This window comes from Castanea sativa, chromosome 8, assembly GCF_040712315.1.
Source record: "Castanea sativa cultivar Marrone di Chiusa Pesio chromosome 8, ASM4071231v1".
NCBI lineage: Eukaryota > Viridiplantae > Streptophyta > Magnoliopsida > Fagales > Fagaceae > Castanea > Castanea sativa.
This window is the reverse complement of record NC_134020.1, coordinates 51,359,031-51,372,142: the sequence shown is the minus strand read 5'-3', so window position 1 is coordinate 51,372,142 and position 13,112 is coordinate 51,359,031. Positions and strand designations below refer to the sequence as shown.

Genomic DNA, 13,112 nt, shown 5'->3' with positions numbered 1-13,112 from the left:
ACGCAGGTAATGACATGTTGCGCTGACGAGTTTGTCAGTTTAAGGACTTTTCTTTTTTTTTCTTCTAAAAACTGGTACCGGCCGAAATGTAACAAATAATCCACCAAAATTTAATTTTGAGAAATGATATGTTCACAATATTTTTACAACAAATCATAAGTGGTGAGTTGTTACTGGTTGTTATTATTGTTGCAAAAAAGTAATTTTATTGTTAGGTTCAAATATGAATTAATAACAACTAACCACCTGTGATTTGTTGTAAAAATGTGGTAAAAATGTTGTGAACGTATCATCTCTCTTTAATTTTATTGGTATAAAAAAATTTTGAGAGTGTTCTTAATTTTTTTGAGGGTGTTCCTAATATTTTTTTAAGGGTAGATAAATAGATAATTTTTTTTTTCTTTTCAGGGTGGTCCTGGGACCACCTGACCTATATGTGGCGCAGCCACATGAGACCGTAGTGAAGTCAATATAAGAGAATGGGTCAAATTCAAAAACGTGGAAATTTTTAAGAGTGGGCAAAGAAAAAAGAAGAAGGTAGATTTGTCATTATACAAGTTTATCATTCACCTCACAGTTTATCATTTATGCTACGAAGTGTTCCACTGCCCAATACTTATAACATTATGTTCCCAATGCAAATCTTCCTCTACCAGTAGATTTGTCATAATACAGTTTATCGTTTATACTACAAAGTGTATCAATTATAAACTCCTAATACTATGGCTTTACAACTATCATATCTTCTCTCCTTGTTGCTTCTTGTTCTGTTGCTGCCATATTCCACCACAGCTCAAAGTTCCAGCAACCAATCTCTAGCCTCATCCCTTATTGCACAGGAAAACGGCTCTTACTGGGCATCGCCTTCTGGTGACTTTGCTTTTGGTTTCAAACAAATTCAAATTGGACGCTATCTACTAGCCATATGGTTCAACAAAATACCTGAGGAAACCATTGTCTGGTCAGCCAATGGAAGTAATCTAGTGCCAACAGGATCCGTAGTTCAACTTACCAAAGACGGCCAATTGATACTCAGTGACCCATCAGGCACAGAGATACAGATTTCTGAGTCAGGTAATGTAGGAGTTGCCTATGCAGCCATGCTTGACACCGGAAACTTTGTGTTGGCAAGCCAGGACGGTAGCCATTTGTGGCAGAGTTTTGAGCATCCGACAAACACAATGCTACCTACACAGACAATGACTTTGGGAAGCAAGCTTGTAGCTCATTACTCAGAAAGGAATTACTCTAATGGAAGGTTCCAGTTCCAACTACAAATGGATGGAAATCTTGTGCTTCAAACTTTAGAATTCCCTATAGATAGGCCTAACACTGTTTATTGGCGAAGTGGAACTACAGGTAGTGGCTTTCAGGTGGTCTTCAATGAGTCTGGCTCTATATACCTTACAGCTAGAAACAGAAGCATACTTACGACCATATTGTCAAATGTTGTTTCTAAACAGGAATACTATCAAAGAGTAGTCATGGAATATGATGGAGTTCTTATACATTATGTTTATCCAAAAAGCAGCACTAATACTTCAAATTCCTGGTTAATTTCTAACCCTCTGCCTCCAAATATATGCAAAATTACGGAAGACATAGGCAGTGGAGCTTGTGGGTTCAACAGCTACTGCGAGCTAGGAGGGGATCAAAGACCAAATTGCAATTGCCCAATAGGATACATCCACATTGATCCAAATGATGTTATGAAAGGTTGCAGACAGGACTTTCTTCCACAAAGTTGTTATGAAGCATCTTCAGATACAGATCAGTTTGATTTAAGTGAAATGGTAAGTGTAAATTGGCCCTTAGGCGATTATGGACGTTATGATGCCGTAACTGAGGATTGGTGCAGGAAAGCTTGCTTGGGTGATTGTTTTTGTGCAGTTGCTGTTTTTGGAAGTGGGATGTGTTGGAAAAAGAAAATTCCTCTCTCAAATGGGATAAAGGACCCCTCCTTCGCTGGAAGCAAAGTTCTAATCAAAATAAGGAAAGATAATTCTACTTCTAACCTTTCAGGTGCAGATTTGAAGAAGAAAAATCATTCAACTGTGAGACTTATTCTGTCGCTGCTCCTTAGCAGCTCGGTGTTTCTGAACTTACTCTTCCTGTTGGCTGCCTTTCTGCCTTCTTTTCGTTTCAAATATTGGAAACCAAAGGCCCTTAATCCATACCTGGTCATGCCAGGCATGAATTTGCGAAGTTACACTTTTGAGGAACTAACAGAAGCCACAAATGGGTTCAGGGAAGAGCTAGGGAGGGGTGCCTTTGCAAAAGTTTATAAAGGGGTTCTAGAATATGAGGACAGAAAACCAGTTGCAGTTAAAAGGTTGTATAATATGGAGAGAGAAGGCGATATGGAGTTCAAAGCTGAAGTGAGTGCTATTGGAAGAACGAACCACAGAAATTTGGTCCAACTACTAGGATTCTGCAATGAGGGGGAGCATCGGCTTCTTGTATATGAATTCATGAGTAATGGTTCTCTAGCAAGCTTTCTATTTGGGGGTTCACGACCATATTGGCACCAAAGAATTCAAATTGCATTAGAAACGGCAAGGGGGCTCTTTTACTTGCATGAAGAATGCAGCACCCAAATCATCCATTGCGATATCAAGCCGCAGAACATCCTCCTAGATGACTCTTTTTCAGCTAGAATTTCTGATTTTGGATTAGCTAAGCTTTTGAAAACAGATCAGACTCGTATTACTACTGGAATTAGGGGAACTAAAGGGTATGTTGCACCTGAATGGTTCAAAAACATGCCTGTTACAATCAAGGTGGATGTTTATAGCTTTGGCATTTTGTTGCTAGAGCTCATTTGCTGCAGGAAGAGTTTTGAAGCAGAGGCAAAGGATGAGGATCAGATGATACTAGCTGACTGGGCATATGATTGCTATAAAGACAGGAAACTGGAGCTGTTAGTGGAGAATGATGAGGACGCAACAGATGACATGAAGAGAGTGGAGAAATATGTGATGATTGCAATATGGTGCATTCAAGAGGATCCATCACTAAGGCCAACAATGAAGAAAGTGGTACAAATAATGGAAGGATCAATTGAGGTCTCAGTTCCTCCAGGTTCATCCTCATTTATTAGTTCAATGTAAATCCTCTTATATAACTACCATTTTTGGTTGTTTAAGTCTTTATGCATGTTTAGTTGTCAATACTATCAGCTTTGCAAGTCAAGTAATATCCAGGAATTGCGTACTCTAATATGAATAATAATTATCCATATGTCCCAAGATTTTCAATAAAATGACAATTTTTCTGTGTCAAGTAATTCTTTATATGAAATTTGAATATAAAAAAAGGGGGGGAGGGGGGTGGGGTGCTAGATGGTTTTCCTTTTGTACTACACAAATGTGTCTTTTCTATTGAATATTGAACCACTATAAAACTAATACAAAACCCAACATTTAATGCCATCATTCATAAGGATTGACAAACCAAGTAATATACCATAGGCAGAATCCCACTACCAAATTTTGGAAACTCCAATTGACTAGGTCTGGACAATGAATAGTAGCTACTAGACTCTAGAACTAGTTGGAGCCACTATCATCAACATATTTTGCTGTATAGTTTATTTTCGGGCAGGCTTTCTTAGATTAAATCTAGCTAGATTTATCAAGATCCAAACTATTGTCTTACAACAAGACTTACAATTTGTCATGGTTTGCAACATTAACTTGACATAATCGATCTTGCCACAAGATTAGTTTGACTTCCGCAACCAAATTGATAGATGAAACAGAAAAGTGAGGAGGCGATACTTGGCAAGACAGAGCAGCGAATGAGATACAAATCCATGTTCATTCTTGCCTTGGTAAAGTGCCTTCCTTGTAGAACTATCCTGACTAGAGAAGTGTTGAGCATCAAAGCAACTCCATCAGATATTATTTTGCATAAATGACGAGCATATAAAAGATTAGATGAAATTTTGGACTCATGCAGAATCTTTCAAGTTTGAAGTTGAAGGAATATGTCTTAAGTTGAGGTCTCAGTTCCTCCAGATCCATCCGCATTTATTAGTTCAATGTAAATCCTTTTATGTAATCACCTTTCTGGTTGCTTAAGTCTTTATGCGTGTTTAATTGTCAATACTATCTGCTTGGCAAGTCAGGTAATATCCAGGAATGGTATACTCATGAATGTATGATTATTATCTGTGTCCCAATACTCTCAAAGAAATGATAACTTTTCTTTGTCAAGTAATTCTTTATATAAAATTTGTATCAAACAAAAAAAAGGGGTTGCAAGATAAAGTTTTTGTTTAGTATTGAAAAAAAAATCATTTTTCTGTTGAGTATTGAACCACAATAAAACTAATACAAAACCCAACAGTTAATTTCACCATTCATAAGGATTGAAAAAAATGAGTAGCATGCTATAAGTAGAATTTTGACTCGCCTGCAGAATCCCTCTACTAATTTTAGGAAACTCCAATTGACGAGGTCAGGACAATGACTAGTGTCTACTAGACTTTAGAACTAATTGGAGCCACTATGTTTGACATATGTTTGACTCTAGAACTAATTGGAGCCTTCCTAGATGAAATATGGCTAGATTTTACAAGATCAAAACCACTGTCCTACACCTTTGTAAAACTGCCTTCTGACAAAATGGCATGCAAAGATGATCTGGGCATTTAGGACTATTCATCAGTGCTATGTAAGGATTCATGGATGGGATATAGAAGGATAAACGGTACAAAAATTGAAAAAGAACAATAAAGAAAAAAATGGTGGGGTGAAAACTGAAAAGGAATCACAATCATACCGTCTTTATTCCTAGTCAACCTTTATATTAGTAAAATGATATTTTGTTTTGTTTTATAATATCAAGAGAAATACTTGTTGCGCTAGCATTTTTGCTTCTCTTTTATGGACAAAAAAAGGGTGCAACACCAAGAGATAGTAAGAGATTATGCCTTACAATATGGAGATCATTAGTTTGAATCTTCCCCTCCCTTTCTTTTGAGGCTTAACTCATTGACTCCAAAAGTGAACTTTTTTACCCATGTGTATTAGTAGAGGCTATCAACTGACTGTTTTTTCTTTTCTTTTTTTGTTTCTTTCTTTCTTTTACAGACATTCTTTCTTATATTCTATAAATAGTATTCCAAAATGAAATTAGAACACTATTGGGAAGGGAAAATGCTGATTTCAACCATAAATGGGACTAAAATTTTTATGCAGCTGCATTAAGAAAATACTGAATTGACAAGAGATTACATGTGAACATACTCCTACATTGGAACAAACAAGCTAGTATCTAAAACAGTACAACCAAGTATGCTTCAAGTGCTAGACTAAAATAGTACAACCAAACATGGTTCAAGTACTAACAAGGAACATGCATTGATGCATACCTATGGGTAATTGATTATGCTGAAGTAGTTGGAAAAGGACATGGAGGCACTAAAACTTCAGTGGCACCACCCAACATTTGCAATGGAAGGTCTTAGCAATGGATCCTCCTGCCTTGATTTAGCATCTGACTCTGCAATATGGTTTTAGTCGGAAAGAGTCAAAACTTTCCCATAAGTTGACATAATCTTGTCTTGCAAGCACAAAGTTCCCAGTGTTGAGCATGGATGCCTAGTCAACTCCATTAGCAGCAACATCAACAGCCCAAACTTGTTGAATGTTTGAGTCATAGAGAATTAGTTGGCCACCTATTGTAAGTTCAACTTTGGATCCTCTTTGGACTAGACTATTTCCATTGGCTGACCAAATTATGGTTTTTTCTAGGATTTTTTCAAGCCATATAGCAAGTAAGAAGCCTATTGCACCAATTGGTCGGAATCCAAAAGCAAAGTCACCGGATGGGGAACCACAGGAAGAGATTCATCAAGAGCAGTGAGATAAGATCCCAAGCTTATGTTTGCATTAGATTTAGCCGAAGTGGAAGGGGGATGCAGCCAAAGAAAGAACAAGTAATGGATACAGTACGACAGCACAAAAGCCATGGTTAGAACTTAGAAGTCTGATTTTGTTATGATACGATGAAGATAGTAGTATAGAGAAAACCTCAATCTTATTATTTTTGGACATCAAGCTGAACTGAAAGCTTTCAAATGGCTTGTAGAACTTAGTAGCTCAAGTTATGACTCGACCGTCTTGGGTGTAAGCTCAAGTTCATATAGACTACTTTGATGTTGGACTTAGTAGCTCTCTGATGTCAAACTAATAATTTTTTTGAGTTATCTTTCCAGTTATACTGGATTTTCCTCTTGGAAGACTTTTTTGGCTCTTCCTATAACAATAGGTTAATTGTCTCACTCCTGTAATCAAACAACAAAGATGTGAGAAAGTTGATGAACAGAGTCTAGTTGACTTGGTAAATCTATTAAGATCAAAATTTCATGCTCCAGTAGAAAATGAATTTGTTGATCTCAGTAGCCTATATAATGTACGCAATCATCAGTCATCATACTACTTAGGCATAAGAGTTTTTTGAAGTGAAGATACTAAAAATCTTACTTGGATGAGCAAATATATTAGTGAATAATTACATGAGATCTTTGGTTTTTTTTTTTTTAATTGATGCTACCAGACCCATTTAGTAAGGCACCATATCAGACTAGGTTAGACTCTACAAGTTACACTCTTTTTTTGGTCATGATACATATAATTACTAATTTTTCAAACATAAAGTCACATTTATACCAAGTAGCACTAGAATGCACTGCTAATATATTGTTCTTGGTCTAAGGTCACCATTTTCTAACTAAACCTGAATTCTCCAAAGAAATAGATAAAGATTGATGCATATTGAATTTTTCAGACACTTCTATTCGTATATCCCTAACCTATTCAAGACCTTCATCAGTTGTAACCATTATTTCATCTGCATTGCAAGAGAAAATTTCAGTTGCATTGACCGATCAAATTTCTAAGGTAATAATTTTAAATAGAATCGAATGAACATCTAAATTACACCGGCACTCTTCCTCTTAATTATCTCGAAAGAAACGTAATAATTTATTCTGAACAAAAAGAGTCAATCTAAATAACTTATTTTGGAATTGTATTGCATATGTTGAATAATCATTGCTTGAGCTTAGATTGACTTCATCAACAAAGTAAGTTTCAGTACATCCCTATAGAACCAAGCTACCTTGGATCACACGTTTAGGACTAGACATTGTTCTAGGACTTCGAAACAAAGAATAGACAACAAACAAACGATCAAACATGCAAAGTGAAGAAATTCAATGATAATCTGAAAAGTCTATGTTCTAGATGTAAACAATTAAATTTAATATAGTTAAGGAAGACGAACTTTACCTAAGTTTTATCCAAAGATAAAAGTAGAACCCATTTGCGCAGCTGTTGTAAATACCAAAAATTTATGCTTGAAGAGCTTCTCCCAACTCCCACTAGAGCCATTTTTGGAAGTCAAAGTTGCAACCACTTGCCTAATTGCTTCAATTGTTTTGCCACGTAAGAGCATCTCTAGCAGCTTCTCTATATTTTTGTACTATTTGGACAGTGAATAATGACATTTACCTACCTACTTTTTCAAATACATCTTCCAATAGATTCTTTGTCATTTCTCTATCTCATTTAAATATTATTTCTTCATTCATTATTTATTTATTTTTTAACACTCGTATCTCCATACCCCCATCCCCACTCCTTTCTTTGCTAATTTTTTATTCTGTTTTATACTATTGCTAACGAACAATAGCACATCAGGTTTGGAAAATGACTATTGATTAACAAAAAACTTTTTGAGTTTTAAAAAAGCTCCAAAGTAAAGATGATTTTGTGTTTGCCGATGCTATTGGAGATGCTCTAAAAAGCTTTTGTTTTTATGACTATGGGAACTATGGCAGGGGAGGGACAGTGAGAAGGACAAAATTTCAGAAAGGATGGGAGAGACAGCTAAGAGAGTCATAAAAAATAAGAGAATGAAAGGGGTTTTTTTCCCCCCTTTTGGCTACAAAATTGGACAACTTTACTCAATATTATTAATATTACTACATATTTTGAAAATCTAATCGTTAGATTATATGTTCTTTATGCTCTTAATACATATTTCAAATTTTGTGACAATTAGATATTATTTACTATATGATCTATAAGATTATATTTTATGCATAATTTTGAACTATAAAAACTTGAAATTTAAACAATTTATTGATAACATACTTATTGATCTTTAATTTTATAGAAATTTTGCAAGCATGGAGGATATAAGAAGAAAATGTAATCCAATAGTGGATTTGTCAAAATTAACCTCCCAATAAAAAGATATTGAGTAAGGTTGTAACTTTAGGCTGAAACCAATTTTGTAGCTAAAGGTAAAAAGTTAGCTGAAATAGTACAGTAAGACCCATGAATAGTAGCAAAAATAAACTAAATAGTAAAATAAACTAGCTTTCTAATTTAGAGCCAAACACACACTTAACTAAATAAACAAATAAAATAAAAGTTTGTTTAAAGTAGAACAATAAAGACTATTATGATCAACAATAACATAATAAATTATATTTAATTGATAGAAGATAATCCATCAACTACAATATTATACGGAAAGATAATCCACACACAAACACATTAGGAGTTCTAGACAAAACTTCATTTCTAAAATCAAATTGTCTAAATGAAAAATAAAATTGTAATTAAACTAATTCAACTATTACAGGCCCAATTATAGGGCAAACTCAACACAAAATCCGAAAACTAAAAGGCAAATATCCAAAGCTTCATACAACTGACAAAAAAAATAAAAAAAATAAAAAATCATTGACTCCATTTTCAGATTTCAAAAGGGTTAATGTGATGAAGAAAAACAAAATCACAACAACACTAAAGTGGGGATGCATATATTCAATTGTATTCTCCTACGGAAAATATTGTAGCAAATACTATAGATAGAACAACAAAAGTGTTGATTTTACCCTTTGGCATAATTGAACAAAAATGATGAACACACGATTAATTGCAAACTAGTCCCATAAGAAAGAGAAAAAGGTGACTTACAAAAAATAATCAAAGAGAAAAAAGAAGTTTCTCAACTGTGCAGATTCATCAAAGGTGCCACTTTCACTGGGATTCCTCTTTCCTCACTCACAATCAGAGTCACCTTGTCCTTGTATGCCTGAATTCTCAATCCAGTTTTCAATTAGATTAGGGTGCTCTGTCCACTTTGCGTGTGGTGGTTCATCATCACGGCTTTCCTTAATTTTGGTATCTTTCTCTGAATCTCCTGAATCATCATCCTCATAATAAGGAGTGATAATGCAACTGCTAGACCTAGGCTTAGTTTGTTTGAGATCTTCAATGTCTTGCTCGAATATCAAATGGGCTCCGCATTTCGTAACCTCCAAGCCTGGGCCTTCCATTTCAAATGTAACCTCAATTTGGAGGAACTCATTAACATCCAATACTTCTTTCCAGTGGCTTTCAAAGCGTGTAAAGGGAAAATATTTGAGCAAAAGATGATACGATTCAATCTTATCAAATTCGTCCGATAAAGGAAGCCACAATCTAGAAGATCGATATCCATTGGCTTTAATGGAACAATGAAGCTCATACATACATGTCATATATGCATAATTTTTAATATGAAGTTGGTGAAGTGGATGATGCTGGCGGAATATATTAACAAAGCACACAGGGATTCCCATAAATTTGCTACTTAAAAATAAACGTGAAGGCACTTGCAGATACACTAAAGCCCTCACATTTTGGTGCTTAAACCAGTTCAGAATTTCACTTCCAGGAATTGTGAGATATGTGAACCCATTCGGGTTATAGCATCTCTGAATCAAACAAATCATGATGTTTAGAACTTCACTCACAACAAGAGAGAGAGAGAGAGAGAGAGACCTTAATAATGATATAATGTCTTAGAATTTTTGACAACAGGTCACTTTTGCCTTGATTAGAAATCAATTTGACGCAATTGACTAGATACATCATATTCGGCCGAAAATCATATTCTGGACTTAATGATAACATTTCCAGCGAGGTACACCCTATTGCATCGATCAAATACATATTTAATGGAAGCTTAGGCAACATTTGAAGTTGAGTGCAACCACCCATATAAATATATTTCAGATTAGATAGTTGAATGATACTTTTATGAAGGCATACAAAATTGTTTCCTTTTAGATTTAATATTATTAAAGATGCAAGGACCCAAGAGCATCACGAATTGTTCAAATATTGCAATAACTTAAATCCAGTTGCGTCAAAGACCATAAGCCTTGTAAAGAACACTCTAACATGCCCATGGGATCAGGACTTCTTTTTCGTTGCATTAAAGGAAAACTCAAGAGCTTATTGAATGATTTAGATGATAGCCTCACACATCCACCGAGAGATAGTACTTTGAGTTTTTTTAAGCGAACAACAGATAAAGGTAGCCCTGTTATAGTAGTTCCACTCACGTCTAACTTTTCTAGGCCATCAATATTACCCAAATTTTCTAGCAATTCATTAAGTTTTGAGCAGCCAAATAGAGTGAGAATTTTAAGAGACATCAAACAACAACATGCTTTCGAAAGACTTGAAAGGTTTTTACAGTCTTTTAGATCCAATTCAATAAGGCCAGTTAAATGCTCCATTGATAATGGTAGATCTTTTATAGTTGTCTCACTCAAACAAAGTTTTGACAAACGTGACATATTTCCTAGAATTTCTGGAAACTTCTTCAATCTTGAACAACCACCAAGAGCAAAAATTTCAAGTGCTTCCAAGTTGATCTTGTGAGGAAGGCTTTCCAGACATTTGTACCCATTTAAATCCAATCGAATAAGCTGTTTGAGATCTTCTATAGATGCATGATTATAGTCTTTTACAATGTTGAAAAATCAATTGCTTAAGCTTTGGGGTTCTACTAAGGTTTGGCATCTGAATCAAATTTTGTGAGTCACTTAGGTCAATGAGTCTTAACTCGCCTAAATTCTATTATAAACCATAAAATTTATTACATAAAGTGAAGTCTAAATGAAAACGAATAAAATGCACATTTGCATAACTAAAAATCTTACCATATTTCCATTCCATAGTTGTTTGATGCCACTACAATGCACTCTCAATTCAACAAGTTTGTTCAGTTGGAAATTGGTTGGTATGCATTTTAAATGATATCCATGCCATTCGAGAAGATGTAACTCATTTGAAAGATAACTGAGGCCTTGTGGAAGTTGCACCTTACCTCTAATGAGGTCTTTTGGAAGTTGCTTAGTACCATTTATGAAGTCTTTTGGAAGTTTCTCACTTTTAATTTTAAGCAATCTCAAATTTTTTATCTTTGAGAAGGCTTCAGCACTCAAGCGTTCCACTTTTTGAATAGGTATGTTTAGCATTATGCCTTCAACTACCTTTGTTCCCTAATGAACAAAAACAATGAAATTAAAATAATTGGTAAATTCTTAGAAAAATTTATAATAACATAAATACTTCTTTAAGTTCAGGCTTGTACTGGTCAACTTACATTATTATTCTTCAATACATGAATGACATCCTCATAAATCCATGACCTACTACGTCTACCAGGTTCTATAGGAGATTCACGACAAATGATTTCTTGACCCATATCTTGCAACAAATTATGCATCCACAAATTATCCTAGTCATCAATGGTTATGAGAGATTTGTCCTTAAGAACACGAATATTGTAGTCTGGATAATAGCAAAAACTTTCCAGTATATCTCTTATGCAATCTTTGTTCTTCCCTTCAAAAAAACATGCAATATCTAAAAACAATCCTTTCTGTGTATTTGTGAACCCATCAAAGCTTATTTGAAGTATATCCAAAATATTTCTATTAGGTTCTTTGTTTAGTTAATCTAGGGCACTTTTCCATTCATTCGTTCTTTTAGCAAACAATGAAGAACCTAAAACTTTAAGAGCTAAAGGAAGGCCTTTAGCATAATTCACAAAGTCCTTAGACAAATTTACATAATTTTCTTCTGGATGAGGTTTATGAAAAGCTCTCCAACTAAAAAGCTACAAAGCATCATTGTTGTTCAATTCATTGGCTGTATATATGTAATCCACACCACATCTTATCAATAAATGGCTATCTCTGCTTGTTACAATGATTCTACTTCCAGGACCAAACCAATCATGCTTCCTTTCCAATGCTTCTTATAATATTGATTCCCTCACAAACAACCCATATATTTATTTCACTTTCCATGAGGATCTTAGAAAAAAGTTGTTTTTGTAAGGAAACTAGACCTTGATTTTTATTTTGTTCTCTAATATTCACAATAAAGCTTCTAGCTTCAAAGTTACCTGAAATTCTTCTATAAATTTCAAGTGCAAGGGTTGCTTTGCCCATTCCACCCATCCCGCATATCTCAACAAAGTGAACACCACCCAACCCTTCACCTATGTACGAATCCAACATTCTCTCCACATAGGAGTCCATTCCAACAAGGTCCTCAGAAACACATGGGAGTTTGTGATACAACTCACTAAATATCCTTCCAATGATTTTTTGTATAATTATTGATTCATGCCCGCAAAGAAAATAGTAAAACAATAATTTTTATGAAGCAAAGCTAGCCACATTATTTAAAGACAAAACATTCATCATAAACATAATCTTAGATTTGTTAAGCCACATTGAGAGTGCCTAATTATATTTAGAAATTCACTACTAGATGTATTATGGGGACGATTTTAGAGCGATTAGGGGCCAAATTTGTTGCAAGGTCTGTGTACAGTATATACTTGCATGTCTAGAATCTGGTCCTACTAGGATTAGAATAGGGTTAGTCTAGGTTATTCTATAAATAGTTAAATACTCTCTTTATCATGTGACCAAATAATAAAAAAAAGAAAGTAACAATAAATAAATTCTGAAAAAGAAAAAAGAAATACAAGATAACTATAAATAGCATTATTCCAAAGAAATTCATACTTATCCTTTAAATCCCATCCAGCAAGATCAGCAACTTTTGTCAAAGCAACTTTCCACATTTGTACATATCCTATGTTATCCTTGAAGGCCTCTTCATGTTTAGAAAAGGCTTCTCCAAAAGGGTCCCTATGATTCTGCACATCACTAGGATCTACATAGTGAAAACAGGTAGAGCTACCAATCCCATCATTTCCATACACTCAACAATCTT

The 13,112-nt window shown here is 34.7% G+C and overlaps 1 protein-coding gene and 1 pseudogene across 1 annotated transcript; one reads left to right on the top strand and one right to left on the bottom strand.

Moving 5' to 3' along the window:
* The first annotated feature begins 548 nt into the window (after positions 1 to 548).
* Positions 549 to 3,182, top strand: LOC142608020 (G-type lectin S-receptor-like serine/threonine-protein kinase LECRK2). Its single transcript, XM_075779726.1, has one exon. The coding sequence runs from the start codon at positions 723 to 725 to the stop codon at positions 3,108 to 3,110; it is 2,388 nt and encodes a 795-aa protein (XP_075635841.1). The 5' UTR covers positions 549 to 722; the 3' UTR covers positions 3,111 to 3,182.
* A 5,891-nt stretch (positions 3,183 to 9,073) lies between these two features.
* Positions 9,074 to 13,112, bottom strand: LOC142606625 (TMV resistance protein N-like; annotated as a pseudogene).

Bases quoted from the DNA above. Each gene is read 5' to 3' on its own strand.
- LOC142608020 (XM_075779726.1), top strand. From the start codon at position 723: ATGGCTTTACAACTATCATATCTTCTCTCCTTGTTGCTTCTTGTTCTG.